This window comes from Dipodomys ordii, unplaced genomic scaffold (assembly GCF_000151885.1).
Source record: "Dipodomys ordii isolate 6190 unplaced genomic scaffold, Dord_2.0 Scaffold150, whole genome shotgun sequence".
Taxonomy (NCBI): Eukaryota; Metazoa; Chordata; class Mammalia; order Rodentia; family Heteromyidae; genus Dipodomys; species Dipodomys ordii.
In genome coordinates, this window is record NW_012267366.1 from 3,623,517 (window position 1) to 3,647,277 (window position 23,761).

General features: G+C 36.1%; 1 protein-coding gene across 4 annotated transcripts in view; it reads left to right on the top strand.

The window, feature by feature from the left end:
• Glra2 (glycine receptor, alpha 2) overlaps positions 1-23,761 on the top strand; it is a 125,976-nt gene that overhangs the window by 55,696 nt on the left and 46,519 nt on the right. For 2 of the 4 annotated variants that reach the window (XM_013032140.1, XM_013032141.1), the window contains exon 8: positions 4,869-4,884. The exons of the other annotated variants lie outside the window; for them this stretch is intronic. In XM_013032140.1, the coding sequence (XP_012887594.1) occupies positions 4,869-4,884 (16 nt within the window). The remainder of the gene's footprint in view (positions 1-4,868; positions 4,885-23,761) is intronic. 4 annotated transcript variants of the gene reach the window in all.

Genomic DNA, 23,761 nt, shown 5'->3' on the forward strand with positions numbered 1-23,761 from the left:
CAGTATAATTTAATTTGTGATTCATCCATCCATAGATTTTTTTCAATTAAAACTCATTGAGTGTTTAATCTGTGTCATGCATCACATTGGGAATCAATCAATAAAGAAAATAGTACTTACCCTCAGGGGTTTGTAATCTGGTGGGCTAGAAACAGGCATTTGGAATGTTGATTATTAAACAATATGGAATAGAAGGACCTAGCAAGGAGGATGCCTAATCTATTAAGAGAAGGAGGGAGTTATGGAGGGAGGGAAAGAGAAAGGGAGGAAGCAAGAACAATGTAAGGAAAATGGCCTGGAGGAGGGAAGCTGAGCTGATGCTCTGAAGCATATGAAGTAGGTGAAGGAGGAGGAAATAAAGGTCATTTCAGGCAATGAGGACCTTTTCCTAATAATATTTGGGCTACATTTATAAAATAAGGTTTTGAGAAGGCAATCTGGGCAGGTTTCCAGCATGTTTCACCCAATTTTAAACACATTTCAAGTAAGAAACTTGTATTTATGGACTCCAACATCGTTTCATGCCTTCCTGCCAACCGAAGCTCTTTATTTTTGTTTTGTTTTGCTTTCAGAAGTTCAGCCCCTTCCCTAAATACAGGAAATCAAATGCCATAGGTATTTTCCCATTTGAAGCTGTATAATTGGTTTTTAAATATACATCTGTGCCCACCACCAAGAAGTGGTTCTTCTGGCAAGGTTCTAACCATCTGGAGCATGAAACCCCCACTGGCCAACTAAAGGCTGGGTGTATTGTTGCCTTTTCAAGCTACAGGAAAATATCAGGAGGAATTGAATGGGAGACTGTGACACATTAGTCAGACTTGATATCCAGTAGAGATTAAATAATTGTTTTCCTTCATTCCATGTTTGTTACTCTAGCTGCATGATTTATAGCTACTCTGAAGTACAACTTGAATTCTCATTTGTGACCATAGTCCAGATACTGTGAAGATAGGACAAGCACTGGACAGGGACAGCAGGGAGGTGCAGGTTTGTGGGTGATTCTGACAGGTCCACAACCATTTCCTTGGAGCAAAAATGAAGAGGCAGTGTCTTTAGCCATTATTAACTGTGATGCCCTATTTTCTGCATAAGGAAATTTCCCCTTCATTTTCAGCCATCTGGTCAACTAAGACCAGCTGGAACATTTTAAGCAGCTGCCAGGCCAGGACAGGCGTGGAATTTAAAACAAAAAGAGACCGTAGTCTTGCCATGTCTAGTCTTGCCTTACTCCCCACCAGAATGCTTCTAACTAGAGACTGCAGCAAGAGATATTGTTCAAGCAGTAAGAGTGCTAAATACGGGAGTTTTAAATTATGAAGTTGTTTGGATGTCTGTTTTATCACTACAACATAAGGATAATTGCTGCTTGAGTCAGATACATCCTCAGCTAATTGCCATGACTTTGCTAGGTCAGGTGTGTGTGTGTGTGTGCGTGTGTGTGTGTGTGTCTGTGTGTCTGTGTGTGTGTGTCTGTGTGTGTGTGTGTGTCTGTGTGGTTGGGAATAGTTTTGTTTGATAAATTATCAGAATTTTATGAAATCTTGGATAAAAGATTAAAAAGGAAGAAAGCTAAGCTTCCATAAATTCATCTGTGGGCCTTCTTACTTTTTAGCCAGATGTCTATATACAAGGGAGACTTTATAAATGTTTCCTTCTGACATTTCCCAAACCACAGCAAATTGAAGAGCCATTGATGCAGGAAGTGTGTGATAAAAATATGCAGAGATGACATGTGTGAATTCCCTTGGGACAGAGCTGGTGCATTGCTGGCACTTTAGTTTAAGAATGTTGTTGGGGGGAAAAAAAGAATGTTGCTGGAAAGTTTTGCAAGGAAGTTGACAGTAGAAATCACACAAGCTTTGTTTCTTCTCAAATCCTGGGAAGGCTTATACATTTTTTTTGATGAGGGTGGCATTTGAGGTCCAGGATTACTTTTGAAATCTTTATTCATTTCATTAAAATTGTCAACTCTGGCTCATACAAGCAAAATGGCTTTTGTCTTCTAAATACTTCACAATGAGGGGCGGAAAAGAACTAGTTGTAGAGCATGCAACACAATGAGAGGGACTGTGTTACATGTTCAGGAGACAGATAAGAAGAGACAGAGATTCTTTCCTTTATAAATGACATGTAAGTGAAACTTTTTTGGTAAAAATGACTATGATAATTCCTTTCCCTACTGGCACATCTTTATTTAGCTTTTCTTATGATGATTGAAAACTTGGCCATATGACTTATTCTGGACCGTAGGCTATGGAAAATATGGCATAGATACTTGAAGACTGATTTATAAAGAGATTTGAAAAATGCATATCGAGCAAGCTCTCCCCTCTGTTTTTGTGATCCTTTGACTACCATTCAACAAACAAGGCCAAAGCTAGATAGTTGAATAGAAGATACATGACCCAGTGCTTTCAGTCACCATGGTGACCACCAGCTAACCATCAGACAGATGAGCCCATCAACTGCCACTTGACCATAAATAAGGCCAGCCACCACTCTGTGGAACAACAATGATTCATTGCATTTGACCCTAGTTCAAAATCTTGATCCATAAATGGACCCATTGATCCATTTGTCCTTTATAAACAGATAAATGGCCATTATTTTAATCCACTAAGTCTTTTGGTAGTTTGTTACATAGCAAAAGGCCACGATGGGATTGGATACAAAGGACTATGGCTGATTAATGAAAGATCTTTGGCCTAATGTGGAATTTCTTGGTAAAAGAGACATGAGGAGGCAGGGCGGGGGATAACTTTCCTTGAAAATAGATGAAGTTTTTCTTTGTAAACAAATTCCATGGCACCACTATGTTTTTGAGGAAATGACTGATATCAACTTTAGTTTCTATGGAACAAGTTTATAGTAGTCTACATAATTCAGCCTGGTGGTGTTCTTTCTCCTTAACTTGCAAACCACTCTTAAGCTACTTCAAATAATTTGGAAATTTTTCTTCATCGTTTTCTACAAGACATCCCAATGAGGTGATTGTTGAGTGACTACCTCTCTATGAAACATCAGTCAGTGATTGGTGAGTGACTAGCTCTCTATGAAACATCAGTCATCACCTCCAAACTAGCAGGCTGCTAAGAGTTTTTTTTTCTGGGTACATTTCTTTATACTAAATAAACATCTTCAGAGAAACGTGTGTGCTTTCTACATAGGCAGTATAATGCATTCACATTCATTTATCTAAAGGGCATCATATTTATGAATTAGAATATAGATGTGGCATAATAGGAAATATTAGTAAGCTGTCTAGTGATGTATTAATTTTCTATCGCTGTATAAAGAACAAATTTTATGTATCAGTTCACAGGTCTGTAGGTCTAGAGTCTGCAGTGCATGGTTGAGATTTCATGCTCAGGGTCTTCGAAAGCTGAAAGCAACATGTCAGCAGATCTGAATGGTCCTCTTGAGGTTACTGGGGGATAATCTGTTTCTGTAACCATTCCTGATTTGGGCACAAATCTGAATCTTGCAGCTATAGAGGTTGAAAGTCTCTACTTCCTTGATTCTGGCTGTTAGTTGGGGATTACTTTTAGTTCATAGAAACTATGCACATTCCTTTTCATGCAGGCCTGCAGCAGCGAAGTGAATCCTTCTTCCACCTGGAACCTCTGACTTCTTGTAGACCCAGATTGACAGGGCTCATTAATTAGACCAAACCTGCTTAATAATCACCATACTTTAAGGTCAGCTGATTTGGGATCATAAATACTACTAAGGATTGTTACATAGTTCTTTCATCATGAGGAATTTATGACCTAGTACAAGTGTCAAAAACAGCCAGCTATGATAACATGATTATAATCCCAGCTTCTCAAAAAGAGGATCACTATTCAAGGCCAGCTAGGACAAAAATTATTGAGACCCCCCCCCCATCTCAACAAACACTTTGTGATCCCAACTACACTGGAGGCATAGGTAGGAGGATTATGGTCCAAGTCAGGCCTTGGGCAAACACATGAGACCCTAGCTAAAAAATAACTAGAGTGAAAAGGGCTAAGACTGTGACAAGTGGTACAGTGCCTGCCTAACAAGTGTGAAGCCCTGAATTCAAACCCCAGTATAGTCCACCAAATGTCAGAAAACATCATCTGAAAAAGCTAGATAGCAAGGATTTTAGGCTTGTAAGCCATAACTCTGTCACAACTCTCCATCAGTTGTTACATAAAGGCATCAATAGATAATGTATAAAGAAATGGTCATGGCTGTATTCCAATAAAAAAAACCACTGATCTAGTAAGAAGCAGAGAAGTACAAGCATAGAAGGATATATTTATCCTAAACATGATGAGAAATGAATGTTATGAGATGCTGTAGAAAGATCATATGTTATTAGTCAGTTTGTAAATAAGATAATGGTAGGGTGGAAGCATCAACATTTAAGTTGATGTATTAAGATTCAATAGAATTTTAATAAGCAGGAATGATGAGAGAACACCTCAAATAAATAACAAATTGGAGTAGGCACTGAGGTTTGAAGGGAAAAAGTCATTATGCTAAGCCAGTATTCCTATCGCATTCAGGAGTGAAGTAGAAACAGAAAGAAATGTAAACCCTTTGCATCAATCCACACAGAGCTATTAAACTCCTCTCCTTGCTCTTTTATACCATTCTGTCTTATATTTAATTTTTATATTTCTTGGTTCCTCAACTAGATAATTCTTACCTTTAGGGTAAGAATTCTTATCTGAATCTGTAGCACAGAATGGGAGCTAGCAGCCAAACAAATATACTTGAGTTAATAAATATTAATATCTTAAAATCAAAGTTCATAAGTGGATACATTAACTTCATCCCAAACCACTTGCATTTACTTGATAAACACGGGAGTCCTATAGACATTTAGAAACTAGCCCAGCTATTTCCGAGGTTGAGAGTGGGGGAATCATAGTTCAAGTATAGCGTATACCAAAAGTTCACAAGACCCTATCTCTATCAATAAGCTAGACAATAGTGATGTGTACTTGTGATGGGAGCTACATGCAAGGTATAGCTAAGAAGTTGTGGTCCAAAGATGGCTCTGGAGGGAAATTGCAAAGAACCACCTCACAAGTAAATAAATCAATGAAACCCCCACAAAACCAAAAATTCAGGGGAGTAAGGGCATATGCCCACTGGTAGAGCACCTGCCTAAGCAAGAATAAGGCCCTCAATTCAAACCCATTACTACCAAAAGAAAGTGGCAGCCCATTTGACAGGACTAGAAAATGGTGACTCTTCACAATATTATCAACATTATTTTTTTTTGTTTTGCTTTGCTTTGGTTCTTTGTTTCTTTTGGATAAGACCTCACTATGTTGCCCAGGCTGGCTTAGAAGATGCTATGTAGGTTAGACTGGCCTCAAACTCATTAGCCTCCTGGCCTCAGCCTCCAAGCACTAGGGTTACAGTGATATAACTCAGCTTCAAGTTTATTCTTCAACAAAGCTTTTGGTAAGACATCTTTCAATTGTACATAGGTTAATTCCTTTAACCCCCCGTCATTTAGATTTGTCCACAATTAGTAGGCACTTGAAATACAGCTTCTATGTTGCAATTCTCCACAATCTATTTGAAGAAAATCCATGTAGATAAGTACTAGAGACATATTTTTAATCAAAAGGTTAATTAAATGAATTAATCTTTATATTTGAATACATTTTGCACAGAATTAGGAATAAATAATTTAAATGGGTTAAAATAAAGTCGGTGTTATATTAAAGTGAATATTAAAGCTTAGGAAATGAGTTAAAAACTTATGTGTTCAATTAATTATGTAGCAGCAGACAAAATTGCCTATGGCAAATTTAACCTGAGAAGACGGGAAAGCTGATAAAGTTTTGAAATCCTCCTGGAATCAGTACATAGATAAAAAGCATTTTGTAAAATGTATAGTATCTCACAAAGACATTGTTTCTAAGTAGTTTCTAAGTGGTTACCATTTAAATGAATCTCCTGAATTACAATAAGAGTAAATAACAGCAGAATTATAAATCAACTTTGTCATCTCCACTGAGAATATGAAAAGCTGGAACCTGACTATACATGTGTGGCACGCAAAAGATGATTCCCAGAATCATGTAATGAAGTTTGTAGGCACAGATAGTAATGTCATCCATTAGTAGGATCTGTTTAGGTAATGTTTGTATATCTGTGAGACTATGTAGATGGTAGCTTATGAGTAGAAATGTTCTTTTGTTGGGAAATGTCATCAAATAAGCAAATAAGAATTAAGAGCTAAAGACCATATACCTGTTCAGAAGGAAATGGCTTATATGACCAGGAAATAATGTAGATATCAAAACACAAACACTTTCTCTTATAGTCTTTTTAGGCCTAGAAAAGTTACTCTGTTCTTTATTAATTATTAATCAAGTATGGTCATATAAGTTGTATTTTTCATGTTAGAAACAACCACTAAATAGGTGTTTTGAACAGTATGATCTCCATCTCCAAATTATGGGGACTGAATAGTATACTTTGAATGCAAAGAATTACCATGTTTCCCTTCCTTTCCAAATACAATAACTACTTCTGGTCTTTTGAGACTCAATTGGCATTGAATCAAACAAACAAATGCATGTTAGTGATATGTCTGTCAAAAGGAAACAGGAATCAATGGAATGAATTGCCATCCTCCAAAGCTATAACTATTGAAACAACAAAATAAATTAGTATTGGATTATAATTCAAATTATAAAATATATATCTATGGCCCCATACTGAGACAAAAATAAAGATAATTAAGGGAAGATAAATATCTCCAGCAGGATAATTTTCAAAAAAAATTATGTGGCTGCTTTATCATCAAGGACATAAAGCCTTAACTCTCCACTATTTAAATGAGGGCTTCCCATAATGATTTTGTTCCAAAGAGTAAAGTATACCCAAAAAGTAACTTTCTAGTGTAGAAATCTGAAAGAATACTACCTTAGCCAGTGATAAGCCATGTTGACAATATGTACCCTAGATATGACACGACCCAAAATGGAAATTTATGTCTGTGGTCCTGATCCACACCCATAATCTTGGCATAATCATGAGTGAAAAATGAAGTACTTCCAAAGTACAAAGTATAATACATAATACCTAAGCAGTATGTCTCCAAAGCAAGGTCAGCAAAAAAGAGATTGACAAACTTAGTTAAAAGAAGCCTAAGATGACTTGATGATTAAATCTAATGTTCTACCTTGGCTTGTATCCTTCAATAAAAATGAATTTATAAGCCCAGCTTGGGTCTCTGGGTCCCTCTAGACAAATCAGAAACTCTAAGGAAACAGAGTCTCACACACACAATCTGATATATATATATATATATATATATCACATATATAGATGGTATATATTTGATATAGCTAATATATATATATATATATATACCATCTATATGGATAGATGCTATATGATATAGATGATTTATAGATAATATAGATGATGTATCTATTTATATGTCATATGATCGATCTATCTATATATTTATATACCTGGCTGCCAGAGTTCCACCAGGTAGATGGTGTAGAATTATGGGAAAATTAGCTTAAAAAATAGAAGCAGCTACCCGCAGGATGGAGAAAAGGCAGCAAGGAAGCTCTCATCCACTAAAGGAACAGACTTGACCACAGATATCTAAGGCTGAGGAGTATGGGAAGCTGACTTAGTAGGAAACATAAATATTTAGCCCTTTGGTAAATGTACAGATTCAAAATCCCTCATCCATACTTCTAAAATCCCCCTAACTCTAAAAACCAGAGTTTATCATAGAATGTTTGGCATTTAAACCTGCTCTGAACTGAGGCTAATTACAGGTTTCTACATATCCCATTTAGTATGAATATTCATACTGTTTTGCAAACAAATATTAATGTGTTTGATTACAGGGTCTTCCCAAGTACACACTATTCCCAAATAGTGTATAATAAATTGCATATATTATTATGATAGCTTAATAAAATATGAAACACTCTAAGTTACAATGCATAATTGCTCCAATAGGTTATATAAGGGATGCATTTATATTAGTACACATATTAAAGTGCATAAGTGAACATTTCTCTCTCTATATATATGTATCTAGAAATAAGAACTATAAAAATAAAGATGATACAATTATTTTAAAATCCTGTAAAGCACTGGAAATAAAATATAAAATATACAATGTCTATACTCTTTGGAAGTCATATATGTTAACTCTATTAATAGTAATACATTATTTTTTAGTAATACATTATTTTTAAAAATCTTCAAGTATCTTTTATGCTCTTTATTTTTAGCATCAAAGCAAGGCTTGGACATAAGCAGGACAAATACTAGTATGACTTTTATGGATAAGCAAGTAGTACCTAGAGAAGGCTTGACTAGAAAACAAAATGAAATCTTGGCACCAGGTTTGCTAACTACCAGAGAAGTATCCTTAACTCTGTCCTCTGGAATCTGAGATGGAAGGAGGTATTGAATTGGAATTTTGAGCATAGGTAAAAGCATGAGAAACCATAAGAAAGTTACGTAATACGTGGGTTCTTTGATATGTGGAGGACTATATAAAGGAAGGCTTGCCAATAATTTTTGGAAAGAACTTGTACAAAATATCTTCAAACTCCACAGATTTAACTAGCCATATCTTCAAAGAATCTATAATGTTTTTATATTTTTCTTTGCTTCTGCAACTAACATCTTTCATTATCACGTATTGTTTACTGAAAATACAATTTTCGAAACATTCTGTTATTCAAATAAGCATTTTAGCATATAGTGGTAATGATGAAATATTATTTTAATCCTACAACTTAACCAGTGGTCTAAACTGACTGAAAATATAATTGAAATCACAAAAAACGTGTCTATGAATTCAATATCTTTACACCAGCTTCTACAGGAATTTGATAATTAGTAGCATAAAAGTGGAGGTATATTTATTCATTCTACCTACAAGAGTTGCTGAAAATATGGGTCCCAACAAATGCTTATGTCCACTGGTATTGCAGTCAATTTTTGATTTGACTAACAATAAAATTTACTAATATTATAAGTCAAACATCTAACTGAAATAAGCTACTCTAATAAGTCTTTTTATATACTGGTTATTTCCAAATAGTTTTTCGCTTTATGTATTGGCCAGCTTGGCTGTGATACTCCTGTTTGTGCTTCCTTTTGTGGCTGGGATGACAGGCATATACTACTGTGCCCAGCCATTGTGATTCCTATAGATCTTGGGATGACAAACAATTGCCACTGATATGACGCACGTGTGTTCAATATGCGTTGATGACATGAATAACCAGAGGAAATTTGAAAATTTCTCATTGGTTGAAAATCCATACCAGAGTCAAGGAAATCTTCAACATCTAATAAAATTTAACCACAACACTCAGAAAAAATTCTCTTCTGCACTGCAATTATTTATGCTCTTCTGTATCCAATGACAATGCTTCCTTAGTTCAATGCCAGCATGAACACCAGGGAACCTGTTAAAGGCAAGTCTTCACTTCTATGCCCCTATGTCTCGGTTCTGCTTTTTTGCCCTTCAGCCTCAGATACTTCCCATCATTGGCAATTGTGGTGTTTTGGGTTTTTTTATATTTTTTATTTTTTTATTAATAAGTTTTTTTAATTGTGAAAATACCGTACAGAGGGGTTACAATTACATGAGCAAGATAATGAGTACATTTCTTATCAAGCATTGTTGCCTCCTCCTTTGTTTCCCCTTCCCATCCCTGCCCTCCCCCCCCCCCCCCCCCCCCAGCCAAAGTTGTAAAGTTCATTTTTCAACATAACGTCTTGTACATCTCATTGTTGCCATGGGTCCACCTGTATCCCTATTTTTTTTAGGATCTCACTGTGTAGCCCATGCTGAGCTCAAACTCACTATTCAGCTCAAAATGGCCTTATACTTGTGATCCTCAGATACTTGCATTGCCTTTATTACTTATGTTGTTATTGTAAAAATACTGTACAGAGGGGTTACAGTTACATGAGTAAGGTAATGAGTACATTTCCTATACCTCCTCCTTTGTTTTTCCCCTACTATCCCTTCCCTCCCCACCTTCCCAACTCCTCCCTCCCCCAACCCCAAGTTGTAAAGTTTGTTTTCAACATAGTGTCTTATACATCTCATTGGGTCAACCTGTATCCTTACTTCAGTATTTTGTTATTTCCCTTCCCCTTCCCAAATTAGGAAAATGAATGTACAAGATGCAGGGCAACAGCATCCACCACAGTGAAAACAGGGGTTTTACTATGGGGGAAGAACATACAAGAGAAACAAAAAAAATCACATAGTACATTTTAAATACGTTAAAAACAATAGCAAGAAAGAAAAAACCACTTGTGTCCCTATCTTGGGTTCATTTCCCTTAACATCATCTTATATGATCATATGAACGTAGCTTATGATCTTTTCTGCTTGTCCTAGATTTATACTAGTTATTGGAAATAAGGGAAACCATGGAACCTATCTTTCTTTGGGTCTGGCTTACTTCACTTAATATAATTTTTTCTAAGTCTTTCCATTTCCTAACAAATGGGGTGATGTCATTCTTTCTGATGGAGGCATAGAATTCCATTGTATAAATATACCACATTTTCTTGATCCATTCATCTACTGAGGGGCATCTGGGTTGGTTCCATATTTTAGCTATGGTAAATTAATGCTGTGATAAACATAGTTATGTTGGTAGCTTTAGTATAGCCTTCTTTGTGATCATTTGGGTAAATGTCCAAAAGTGGGATTGCTGGGTCATAAGGGAGCTCTATGTGGAGTCTTTTGAGGAACCTCCATACTGCTTTCCAAAATGGTTGAACAAGTTTACACTCCCACCAACAATGTAGTAGGGTTCCCTTCTGGCCACATCCCCTCCAGCATCTGTTGTTATTAAGATTTGTTGATTATAGCCATTCTAACTGGGGTGAGGTGGAATCTCAATGTTGTTTTGATTTGCATTTCTTTTATGGCTAAAGAAATTGAGCATAATCCTCAAAGAAACAACTGCCCGATAAATAAGTGGATTAAAGACTTAAAGAGAAACTTCCATTGCCTTTATTAAGATTGCAAATTCTCAGTATGCCTGAGGATCACACCAAATAATAACTGAAATTTTACCTTTTCTGCCATAGTTAGGTTTATCTTTTCTTTTAAGCCAGATAATTCTTAAAAGTAATTTTTTTTAATTCATGTAATACAAAGTGCACTTCAGGTAACTGAAGTGGTAGAGCATCTACCTAGCAAGTATGGAGCCCAGAGTTCAAATTCCAATACTTCGAAAAATATAAAGTAAAATAAAATTTGCAAGAAAGTTAGAAAGATATGTAGGTTGGTGAAGGAGACATAAAAAGTATAATAGAACAAGTGAATGTGATCAATGTACATTATATACATGTATGGAAATGTCACAATGAAACTTTCCTTTTGTATAATTAATATAGGCTAACAAAATACTTTTTAAAAGAAAATTTATAAGGAAAAACCTAAGTGAAGTAAATACAATGTTCTGCTCTTTAGACATATAATAACAAGAAATCCATGTAGCCATAACTAAATAAATCATGAAAAAAATTATGGCCAAATGCAATGGGAAACGAATATCTTGACACCAGCTGATAAAGGATGTAATTCCCTTCCAAATATAATGAATCAGTGGAGAAAGCATGGGCAGTCAGTACCATTCTCTCTTCCCCCATTGTACCTAGTGGCCAATGAGCTGGATGACTAAATAATTATTTCTAGTTGTGCTTTGAAATACCTCGTTCCTGAGAAATTGTTTCTGACATGCCAGTGGCACATACAAGGGGTAGTGATGAAGACTTATTTCTTTCAGTATTATGAAGAGCAGAGTTTCATTAGCAACAAGACTGGTAGGCAAGCAGCCCAGGCAAATGCACTTAATGAGAAAAAAAAATACCATGGCCCTATAAGTTACTGACAGAGAGAAGGTGCTTGTACTTAGGCAATTTCCTCCCTTCTACTTTGATTAGCTTACTCTGACCATTAGGATGCTTTGGGATAGACAGCTTTTATAGCAGTGTAGTGTAGACTTGTGTAGATTTCACAAAAATGATTCTTGTGAAATCCAAGTGCCTTTTTAAAACACTTCTATGTCCTGGGCTGCCTGGAAGGGAGACTGTATTCTTTTTCCTCCTGAATCTTTTAGTTCCTACCCAGAGCCAAAATGAACAATTTACTAGTCATGAATATGTATAATTTGGCCTAGGCCCTCCTAACTCATACACTAATGGAGCCATTAGGCATATGCTGGGTTGTCGAAGCCAAATGGACCAGAAAGAACATATACAAGAGGCTTCAGCAATCACTTCAGTAGTCATTTCACATAGCCAGTCCTCGACAGTTAGCCCCAATATTCCAGATCAGTCTGGGCATGATTCCCACATCAATATGTCAATGCTTCCTCAATTTGTTGGGTAATGTTAGCAATTTCTCTTGATTGAATACACACAGTAAGCACCTAATCTGGCAACTCAAGAATATTATCAATAACCAATATTTATTGAAGGCCCTTTAGATACTAAACATTGCTCTAAGAACTATATTTTAATTTAGTTCATCTTATTTTATTGTGTCAAGTACTATGGTTTCAATTCAGGGCCATGAGTTTGTTAGGCAAGTGTTCTACCACTTGAGCCACACCCTCAGCCTTTTTGTTGCTTTAGTTATTTTTCAAATAAGGTCTCATGTTTTGCCCAAGATTGGCTTCAAACAGCAATTCTCTTACCTGTAGTCCTCAGACTGCAATCCTGCTACATTTACAGCTTCCTTTGTAGCTGGAATCACAGCACACGCTACCACACACAGCTTATTGATTAGGATGGGGTCTTGCTAATTTTTTGCTTAGGCTGACCTCAAACCACAATCCTCCTGATCTCCACCTATGAACTAGCTGAGATTCCATCTAAGAGCTTTGTATAGCTTCAAGTTGTGACCCCTATTTCAGGAATAGGCACCATGCATGTAAATAAAACTACCTTTAATCTACATATCTCATCCAACCACTAAATTTTTGTGTGGAATTTTATCTCCTCTCTGATAATACACAAAGAAAAGAAATCCTAACATAAGGGATTCTGATCTTGCTTTTGAAAACCCCACAGAGACCTTCTTAAAAGGCAAAGAATATAACTCAAGTACAACTTTATTACAGGATATGTGTGTGTGTGTGTGTGTGCGTGTGTGTGTATGTGTGTGTGCTGTGTGTGTGTGTGTGTGTGTGTGTGTACACGTACTACTCTTGGGGTTAACACACGAACTGGATTCTGTCCCTGAACTATTTTGCGTAAGGTTAGTGCTCTACTTCCTGCTTTTTGGTGGTTAATTGGAGATAAGGGTCTAATGGACTTTTCTGCCCAAGCTGGCTTCAAACTTTGATTCTCAGATCTCAGCCTCCTCCCAAGTCCACTCATCCTATCAAGTAGCTCTTTCATGTGCTTAATGTTCCATTGTCATGATACAAAAACATTTGTTGAGTGGTTATTTTTTTTCTCATGAGATTATCAAATAATGTTAGGTATCTTCTGAACAAACATGGTGAGATAGTACATATTTCCTCCTTAAACAAATCTGCTAGTTATTACCTACCTCTTGGTAAAACAGTGAAAAGTTCAAGGCGGACCTTATTATCTCAAGCACTATGTAAGTTAAATTAAAATTGATCTCGCTTTAGAATATTTATCTAGGCTGGGCACCAGTGGCTCATGCCTATAATTCTAGCTACTCAAGAAGCTGAGATCTGAGGCTCATGGTTCAAAGGCACAGAGACTCTACTCTTCAATTAATCATCAAAAAGTTGGAACAAAAAGCCAGAGTAGAAAAAAAAGATGATTGTGGGTTGCAAGATATATATATTTATTTGAACAATAAACCCTCCTTACATATCAAATTTTCTAATAAGTATTTTGCCTTTTCTTGGACTAGTAAAGGTTGATACATTCATTTTTTCCCTTTCTCATTCCTGATGGCTATACATATTAAGTTATAGTTTTCATTCTCTTCCTTTGAGATAGGAGTTATTTATCAAAAGAAAACAGAAAAGTACAGAAAATAACAGTGAGCTCCTTTTTTTGTATATCTTCATTAATACTATAATTTGACATTGTAAACAAATATATATGCAAATCACAAAGCCATTTTTGAGCCAAAATACTTTGAACACAGAGGCAAAAAACCCACAACTCTCCATTCTTTGTATTTAAGCTAAAGAGAAAATAGAACAAGAATATACCACAACTTTTGGACTAGTCCACAGAGGACATGGTGGACTTAATGTGTTATCAGATAAAGTTTCTGCACAGAGTGAGGTAGCTATACTTAGAAAATGAATTAAGGCACTTTCATCTGTGGGATTAATTAAGCCTGCCAATTTGTTTCCTTTCCCCAAACTTAGCTATCTTCCTTGCATTGATTTGCTGTGAACTGAGAAGTATCACAAACCTATGAAAAATAGTTCTCCTGCTTTCCCACCTGACTTTATGAATATGCCATTAAACCCAGCCCCCTGAAATAAGTGGGGACAATTGAACGGTGTTCTAGCAGGACAGAATGAAATCATTACAGAAAACAATTCCATAGCCTAAGCTGAAAAAAGGATCAATTTGGTTTTATGCTTATTATGTACCAAAACTTGTGATAACACTGATTTATATATATATATATATATTTATATATATATATATTTATATATATATAACATTCTTGCATGTTTAATGCTATCCTATATGATAATGTACTATTATTATAAATGAAGAAATTGAAGACTATACAGATTATCTACATTTAGATTACATGGATGGACAATAAGGGGAACAGACAAAGTAAGAACCTAGACATTTCAGACCATATACATTTCATGTACATGTGTCTGTTCTAGGTTCTTTTAATTTTTCTTAGTTTGTATAAAATAATGAAATATTGACTGATTATTTGACACCTAGGCACTATTTTTATAATCTATTACCTGATGAAATGAATACTTTGATTTAATTAACTCATTTTTCTCCAAAAAAAATGAATGAAATAGGGACTTTGACTAGCCTCCTTTATAATTGTATAAACTGAGTCAAGGAGAGTTCAATAACTTGAATTCTTTTTTTTTTTTTTTTGCTGGTCCTGGGGCCTGAACTCTGGGCCTGGGCGCTGTCCCTCAGCTCTTCAGCTCAAGGCTAGTGCTCTACCACTTGAGCCACAGCACCACTTGCGGCTTTTTTCTGTTTATGTGGTGCTGAGGAATTGAACCTAAGTTGAATTCTTTAGAAAAGGAGCATGGCAAAACTGGGATTTGAATTGGGAAAATGTTGTTGTCAAGGCTGAAAGAAGGTTGAGAAAGTAAACTTCATTTAGGGATGCAGACTGTCTCAGACTTGTCTAGAGAGCTTGAGAGACAGTAATTGTGATGCACAGGAGGATATGTGGCAGCAAAGCCTGAGGAATCTAGTGGAGAGGAGGAAATTTCACACAGGTGGAGAAGGCCTATTTGCAGTGAAGAGTGGGCATCCCCCTTTGGCAATAACGTCACAGATTTTCCTGGAGTGCTAAAAATATGAAGTAACTGGGCTTCAAAATTCCCTTCCTGCCATCTGTGTCCCATGACTTTGTAAAAGACAGTGACAGCCACCTTCAGGCCAGGTTTTCACAACTGCAAAAACCTGAGTAAATCAGGCAAAATAGGTCAACATTGCTATTGAACATTAGCTGTACAGAGCCTGCCATGGGAGAAGTATGAACAGATGTTGGACAGTGCACAGAAGGATCCAAAAGCATCTAATGAAACACAAAGTGAAATGCAGATGGTGCAACAGAGGAACAAGTTTAGGGATTGCCTTGGCCACAGGGAGTTTCAGGAGTCAAAGACATCTACCTCATAATGCCTCTTCAAACAAACGTGTTTGCTTTCAGCTGTGTGGCTAAGAAATGCCAGGATTTGCCACGTGCTGGTGGCTCACACCTGTAATCCTAGCTACTCAGGAGGCTGAGATCTGAGGATCCCGGTTTGAAGCCATCACAGGCAGAAAAGTCCTTGTGAGACCCTTATGTCCAATAACTACTCAAAACTGGAAGTGGTGCTTGGCTCAAATGGTAGAGAGGTTGCCTTGAGCACAAAGAGGTTCTTAGACAGAGTCCAAGCACTGAGTTCAAGCCCCATAACCAACAACAAAAAAAAATGCCTGGATTCAAACCAAAGACTGATTTCAACAATGACAACAATTTATACTCATATGGCATCAAATTTCCTATCCATTGGTTAATCAATTTCCAGAGTCTTCAGAGACAGGCAGGACTAGCTCTCTTTACAAACGTGTCAATTAAAGGCTTGAGCCTGATAGGACCTCAGTTAGAATCCACTTTACTTAACTACAAGCATGATGATAAATAGGACAATCTGGAGGGTGTGTCAATAAGAGAATAATGAGAGTTTATGAATACCAAAAACATACTATAAATCCATAGATAGATATTAAAATAAAAGGGATGGAAAAACTAAGGACACCATTTATTTTTATTTAAAGTAGATTAATAGACGCTTGTGATTATGCAAAAAAAGAAGCACATTTATGTCATGATTTGGTCAGATCACAGGAAGGAACACAAAAGTGGTAATTTTTGAGATGAATATGTGTAGGCAGAGTGAGATGGAGAGAATATCTAGGTAGAAGTGAGAATGTGAATGAATGAAAAGAGGAAGAAATTAAGGGTATAGATAAAGAAAATATGAGTTGGTCAGTTTAACTGTTGAATTGGATATGTGAAAGGGAAGAACAGAAAATAAGGCAAGACAAGTTGGAGTATCACATCATAGATACCTTTTATTGACAAGCTAAATAGCTTGATTGTGGTTAAGATTTTAAGAGGAAATAATAATTTTTAAACATGGAAAGAACAAAATCTCTACCTCATAAGTTTCAACTGAGTTTAATGAAATACGGAGTTTAGGAAGTGCTTATTTAAAGAATTACCATTAATTTATTCATTCATTTATCAAAAATGAAATGGATAATGACTTAAATTATCAGGCATATTTTAAGCATATGGCATCCATAAGAATTATCATTATGACTTAAAGCTTATATTTTGGTGGGGGATGTGAACATTTAAATAATTAGAATTAAGTATTCTGAGGTAAATGCACGTATGATATTATGAAAGTAAGTATACAAGAAGGGTTTGATGAACTCTTCCTAGAAGAAGCATGAAGGAAATAATACTTGAATTAATTCCTAAATAACCACAGGTCTTAATATAGAAACTAGAATACAAATTAGTAGTACAGCATGTGCTTGCCCCTCTCACTCTCCAATGTATATTTAATTAAAGAAAACACTGGAGAAAGTTTCTGGAACATTGGACTAGACAGCTGATTATAGAAAGCATACCACATGAAAGAAATGCAAAAACAAGACATTATTAAAACTTTATTGAGGTCTGGGAATGGGGCTCAGTGGTAGAGTGCTTGCCTTGCATGCATGAAGCCCTGGGTTTGATTCCTCAGTACCACATAAACAGAAAAAGCTGGAAGTGGCGCTGTGGCTCAAATGGTAGAGCACTAGCCTTAAGCAAAGGAAGTTCAGGGACAGTGCCCAGGCCCTGAGTTTAAGCCCCAGGATTCACACACACACACACACGCACACACACACACACACACACACACACACACACACACAATCTCTATTGACACTTAAGAAATGGAAAGAAAAATAAAAAATAGTTCCTATAAATCAATAACAAGAGAAACAACCCAATAAAATGATGGGCCAAAAAGTCAAGTGGCACAACAAAAGAACATGTATTAATTGCCAATAAGCACAAGATGCTCAACATTATTAGTCAGTAGGATAATGCAAAATAAAATCAAAATGAGATATTTTCATTCACCTAGTGAATGATTATAGCAAAAAAAGTCTGTTGATACCCAATGTTGCAACAACTGGAATCTTTATGTATTTCTGTTGTGACTATAAAATGTCAAAGCCTTGAAAATAATATGATAGTATATCATAACTCCATTGCTACGAATGAACCGAGAATGAGTAAAATATCTGTGTTACACAAAGACTTCTATGTAGATGTTCAGAGTAGTTTCAGTCACAATACAAAAAAAATTGAACACAACCAAAATTTCTATTAACAGTTAAATGAATAAGTATATTATGGTATAAACTATAGTATACTTACAGTATATTATTGTATAGTATGCTATGGCTAGAAAATAAGAGCTGGTAATAATGAGTAAATATGCATTTACCTACAGAACTAAAACTAAATTAGAGAACAATGAGAATAAGCTCACTACTTTGTAATTAAAACATTAAACAACACTAAATAAACTTAACTTTTAATACTGAGATTAAAATGCTTTTAGTTGTTGTTGTTGATCAAGGGGCTTGAACTCAAAGCCTAAGCACTGTCCCTGAGATTTTGTTGCTCAAGGCTAGTGCTCTACCACTTTGAGCCACAGCACTATTTCAGTTTACTAATTACCTGGTTTTCAGTTATTCAGAGATAAGAGTCTCATGGACTTTCCTGCTCAGGCTGGCTTTGAACCATGATTCTCTGATCTCAGCCTTCTGAGTAGCTAGGATTACAGTCATGAGCCACCTGCTCCCAGCTATTAAAATGCTTTTTAAAATAAATAAATTATACAATTCTATATTATCTTTCTCCCTAATATAAAAAAGTTTTCTTTTTCTGCTTAATTTGATTGAAAATGTATGTTTCTAAGTATTCTTCCCCATTTCCCTTCAGGGATGTACAGATTTCAACTACTTACTCTTAAAAAAGTAGAGCTAAAATATGCTAAATAGATATAAAAAGTAATTTCCTAAAAGTCAATTTTTAAATCTCATCATTGATTTAAATTCATTGACAACTGCAGAATTATTGTTCAATGAAAGAACTACAGATAAGCTAAGAGAACAAAAAGTTACACATTCTTATGAAATGCAATATTCCAGCTCAGGTAACACTATGTTTTATATTGGAGTCTAATAGGAATATTTAGTTTTTGATTATCACAAGACTACTGTGCTAATAACCTTCAAGAACTAATAACACATTGGAATAAGAAAAACAAAATCTAAACACATTATAATTACTACCAGGAAATCGTTGATGAAATATTATTATATATAATAAATGATGATTTTGAAAGCTTTCTCAAACTGTTTTAATCGTGTTTGTCTCCATTAAGCCACTAAGTTAATTAAATAGGCACACTAAATTGAGACAGGAAAATTGATTTTCTACCTAGGACACCTTCAAAAGAGTAGCACACATAAGAAAAGGATCAGTGTTTCTTCATGGTGTGAAAAATGGGCTATGTTCACACAAAAAAAATTTACAGGATCTCTGTTCCCTTGTTCCCTGCTGTTCTTTTGTTCTTTAGTGACATGTTAATCATGTAAACCTGGCAGGAAAGGAGAATACATCAGAATGTTCCCATACCTTTCACCTTTGGGAAATTTTCTGTCTCATTAGTCTCTAACCACTTCTAGCCTCCTCCCTAATTGAGCCTGCGGATTGAGACCAAATGAATGGATCCAGCTACTGTCAATGGACTGAGGGATTTTGTGTGTGTGTGCTGGTCCTGGGGCTTAACTTCAGAGCTTGAGCAATGTACCTGAGTTTTCAGACTAAAGGCTAATGCTCTATCACTTGAGTCATAGCTCTACATTTGTTTTTTTGCAGGTTAATTGGAGTAGAGTCTCATGGACTTTCCTGCCTGGGCTAGCTTTGAATTACAATCTTCAGATCTCAGCCTCCTGGGTCACTAGCATTATAGGCATGAACCACAGGCACCCTGCAGACTGGGGGATTTTAAAAGCAATTATTAAAAATTGTTAATATTCATCACAAGCAGGGTGCTGGTGGCTCATGCCTGTAGTCCTAGCTACTCAGGAGGCTGAGATCTAAGGATCAAGTTTCAAAGCCGGCCCAGCCAGGAAAGTCCTTGAGACTCTTATCTCCAATGAACCACCAGAAAACCGGAAGTGGGACTGTGGCTTAAGTGGTAGAGTGCTCACCTTGAGCTGAAGAATACAGGGACAGCGCCCAGGCCGAGTTCAACTCCCACGACTGACAGAAATCATGAGGGCCTAAATTTGCCTGTATTTATAAGCAAGCCTTTAAAAAAAGCTTAGCTGTGGAATCCCAAGTTGGATCCCTTTGACGAAAGATTTCACTAAGGATTTTATCAGCTTCCACTTATGAGCTGGAATAAGTAAATGAAATAGTATTTGCAATATTCCTTAAATAAAACTCTAACTTATACCTTCTATGAATTTTGATGCCATGAAGTATATTTTTGAATGGAAGGTGATAAAAGGATTTTTTTCCTAAACCACTTTGTTATTATCTACACAATGATAACATGTAGACATTATTAAGGGGAAAGGTATTTATATTCCAGAAAATGTATGTCAGCAATTCAACTCTCATAGTCTAGTATTCATGTAGAGCATGTCATTCTGATGTCTTTGTATAAACCTGAATATATGTTAACTTTTCTCTTATTGAATCTAAAATAACATTAATTGCTTTATCATTTATTTATGAAAGCAGTATTACTGTTTCATATGGAATAACTTACTAAGAAATAAAATTTAAGCAGGAGATTTTAAATAATCTTGTAAACCAGTTCTTTACCCACAATCTGTAATTCCAAATCTTTGGTTAGGGAGTACTGTGCTTTTTTATTTAGAGACAAGGATCTGATTTGTGAGATATTTCAAAGTAAAAGTGTGCCTGTTTCTGTATGGTATAATAATATATTGTAACATGTATGTGTAACCCAACTGTAGCTTAACTATACTATTACACTCAGATATCCCTCAGTAAAATCAAGTCTACTTCACCAAAAATCATCAATGAAAGAAATAACAACTAATTGTTCTCGACTGAAGGTTTGTATCCTGTCCAGATTCCTGTTTTGAAGCCTCACCACACTGTATGATGAGGTTTATAGGTGGGGCCTTTGAGGGAAGTAGAGCCCTCATGATGGGTTAAATGCCATTATGAGACAGCAAAGAGCTTGCTTGTTTTCTCTCCCTCCTCATGTTGAACAGTGAGAAGACAAGCATCCATAAGCCAGTGATAGCCCTGACCAGAACATGACCACACTACCTCCCTCATCTCAGACCACCAGGCTCCAGATCTGTAAATCCAGTTCCTCTTATTTAAGGCACCTATTCTATGACATGTTATACTAGTAGTTTGAGCTGAGTAAGATATTAACTTAAAACATATTTGCTTAACTTTTGCCTGCTTTCCCAAGACAGCCGCTACTTTGGAAAAAAGTGAACATAAAAGAATCAGGAACATAAGAGTGTCATTCTTGTATCCATGTGGTAGGTAATTTTCCTGGGTGTTTCTTCCCACACATCATTATCATCGAGGTATGTTTACTAATCACTAGTGCAGTTTTTTTGTTGGTTATGGGGCTTGAACTCAGGGCCTAGGCCCTACCCTGAGCCTCTTTGTGCTCAAGGGTAGTGCTCTATCACTAGAGCCACAGTGCCACTTCTGGTTTTTGAATGGTTAATTGGAGATAAGAGTTTCATGGAGACTTTGAATAGTGATCCTCAGATCTCTAGGATTACAGGTTTGAGCTACCAGCGTCCAGCCACTAACACATTTTTACTTCTTGAAACCAGCATCATCTCTGATGAACTTACATTTAGACTCAATCCCTAAGCATGACAGACAGTGCAATAACTGGGGCTGAGGCAAGGGTGGCTGGGATTTTTAGAGTATGCAAAACAGAGGCAAGTAAAGAAACAAATCAAGTGAGTATCAAAACAGTACAGAGACTCCTTGCACTTGGAAAAAAATCTCTCAAGTGCTTACTGCAGTAAAATCCCAGAACCTGGAAATTTCCATCTATAAGCAAGGAGAAGCAGAGTAAAAACAAATCAGATAATGTCAGAGACAAACTAGGTTGTATGGAATATCTGTGGAGCATGGTACTAGGTGATTGCCAGGGTGCTCTATTAACAGATCAGATTTCCATGTTAAGCCTGTTGTTCTTGGTGAAATGAATCCAAGTTGGGTTACCTACACAAACTCCCTGCCAGATTTTTGGATAGCCACTGTTCCCTGGAGAAATCTGAAATCAGCTTCTGTAGTTGCACTTTTGGATTTGTTCCATTTTCAAAATTGTTCCAGAACTTTTGTGTAGCTTGATACTTATTCTTGGCTCATAAAATGTGTTCAAATTGCTTCCTTCCATCTGATCCCAATATTCGTGCCTTATGTTTACAGCTGAGCTTAGTTGCTAATACTTCTGAGGATTTATAAAATTCAAGTATAATGTATTATAATACTAATACATATATAATAATGGATATCATAGTAAACCTCATTATCAGTATGAGGTCTGTGCCATAGACCCATCTGTGTTGTATTATGCTTTCTGCATACTTACAATATAACTGTACAATGAGTTGATTTACCTCACACCTACCATATACTCTAGGTTCTTCTTATTCAAGTGTGATCTAGGACCTTACTATGCAGAATCTCAAGCTTGCTGCATACCTGCTTCATAATAATATGCAATTTCACATGATCTACCAGGTGTTTCAGGTTCATTTTTCAATTTGAGACATACCAGGCTAGAGCAATTGGTTTTAAATATTTTAATTGACAGAATAATTTTACATACTTAGTGAGGTTAGGGTGATAATATGATGAATTTAAACAACATGTAATGACCAAATCTTCTAGTTCTTTATAAAATTTATAGCAAATGACAAAGTACAGCTATGTTACTGTACAGGAGAACATTAGAACTGATTCCTCCTATCAACTGTACTGTGTGTTGTCCAATTTCCCTCCACCTCCTTTCTCTCCTATGATTTCTAGCCTCTAGTGACAATTATTCTCTTCTGTGCTTCTATGAAATCAAATTTTATTTATTTATTTATATTGTCAAAGTGATGTACAGAAGGTTTACAGTAACATAAGTAATAAGTACATTTCTTGTCAAACTTGATAACCCTTCCCTCATTTTTCCTCCTACTTTCCCTGCCTCATATTGTCTTGTGTATATCACTGTTGCATTGGTTCTCCCCTTGTCCTTTGTCTCACCATTCTGTTGTTTGCCTTCCATAATTCAGATAAATGTATATACAATACCAGGGTACCAAAATCAAATACAGTGACAACAGGGGAGTTACCACAGGGGGAAGAGCACACAAAAGAAGCAAGAAATCATACAGCACATTAAAAACAACAACAACAAAGAAAAACCTCTTGTGTCCATGTCTTGGAATTCATTTCACTTGGACCCAGCAATCCCACTTTTGGGCATTTACCCAAATGACCACAAACAAGGCCATACTAAAGTTACCAGCACAACTATGTTTACTGCAGCATTATTCACCATAGCTAAGATATAGAACCAACCCAGATGCCCCTCAATAGATGAATGGATCAAAAAATATGATACACACACACACACACACACAATGGAATTCTATGCTTCCATCAGAAAGAATGACATTGCCCCATTTGTAAGGAAATGGAAAGGCTGAAAAAATCATATTAAGTGAAGTAAGCCAGACCCAAAGAAACATAGGACCTATGGTTTCCCTTATTTGCAATAAATAGTATACATTTAGGATAATCTTAGCAGATGAGCAGACTAGCTCAATAACTGTCATATGACCATATAAGATGAAATAAACTTTTTAAGCATCTAAACATGAATATAAGAACATGTGGTACTTCAGTTTTGGTAGAACACTGGTGATTTTTTTGAAGCTGGTAGTACAT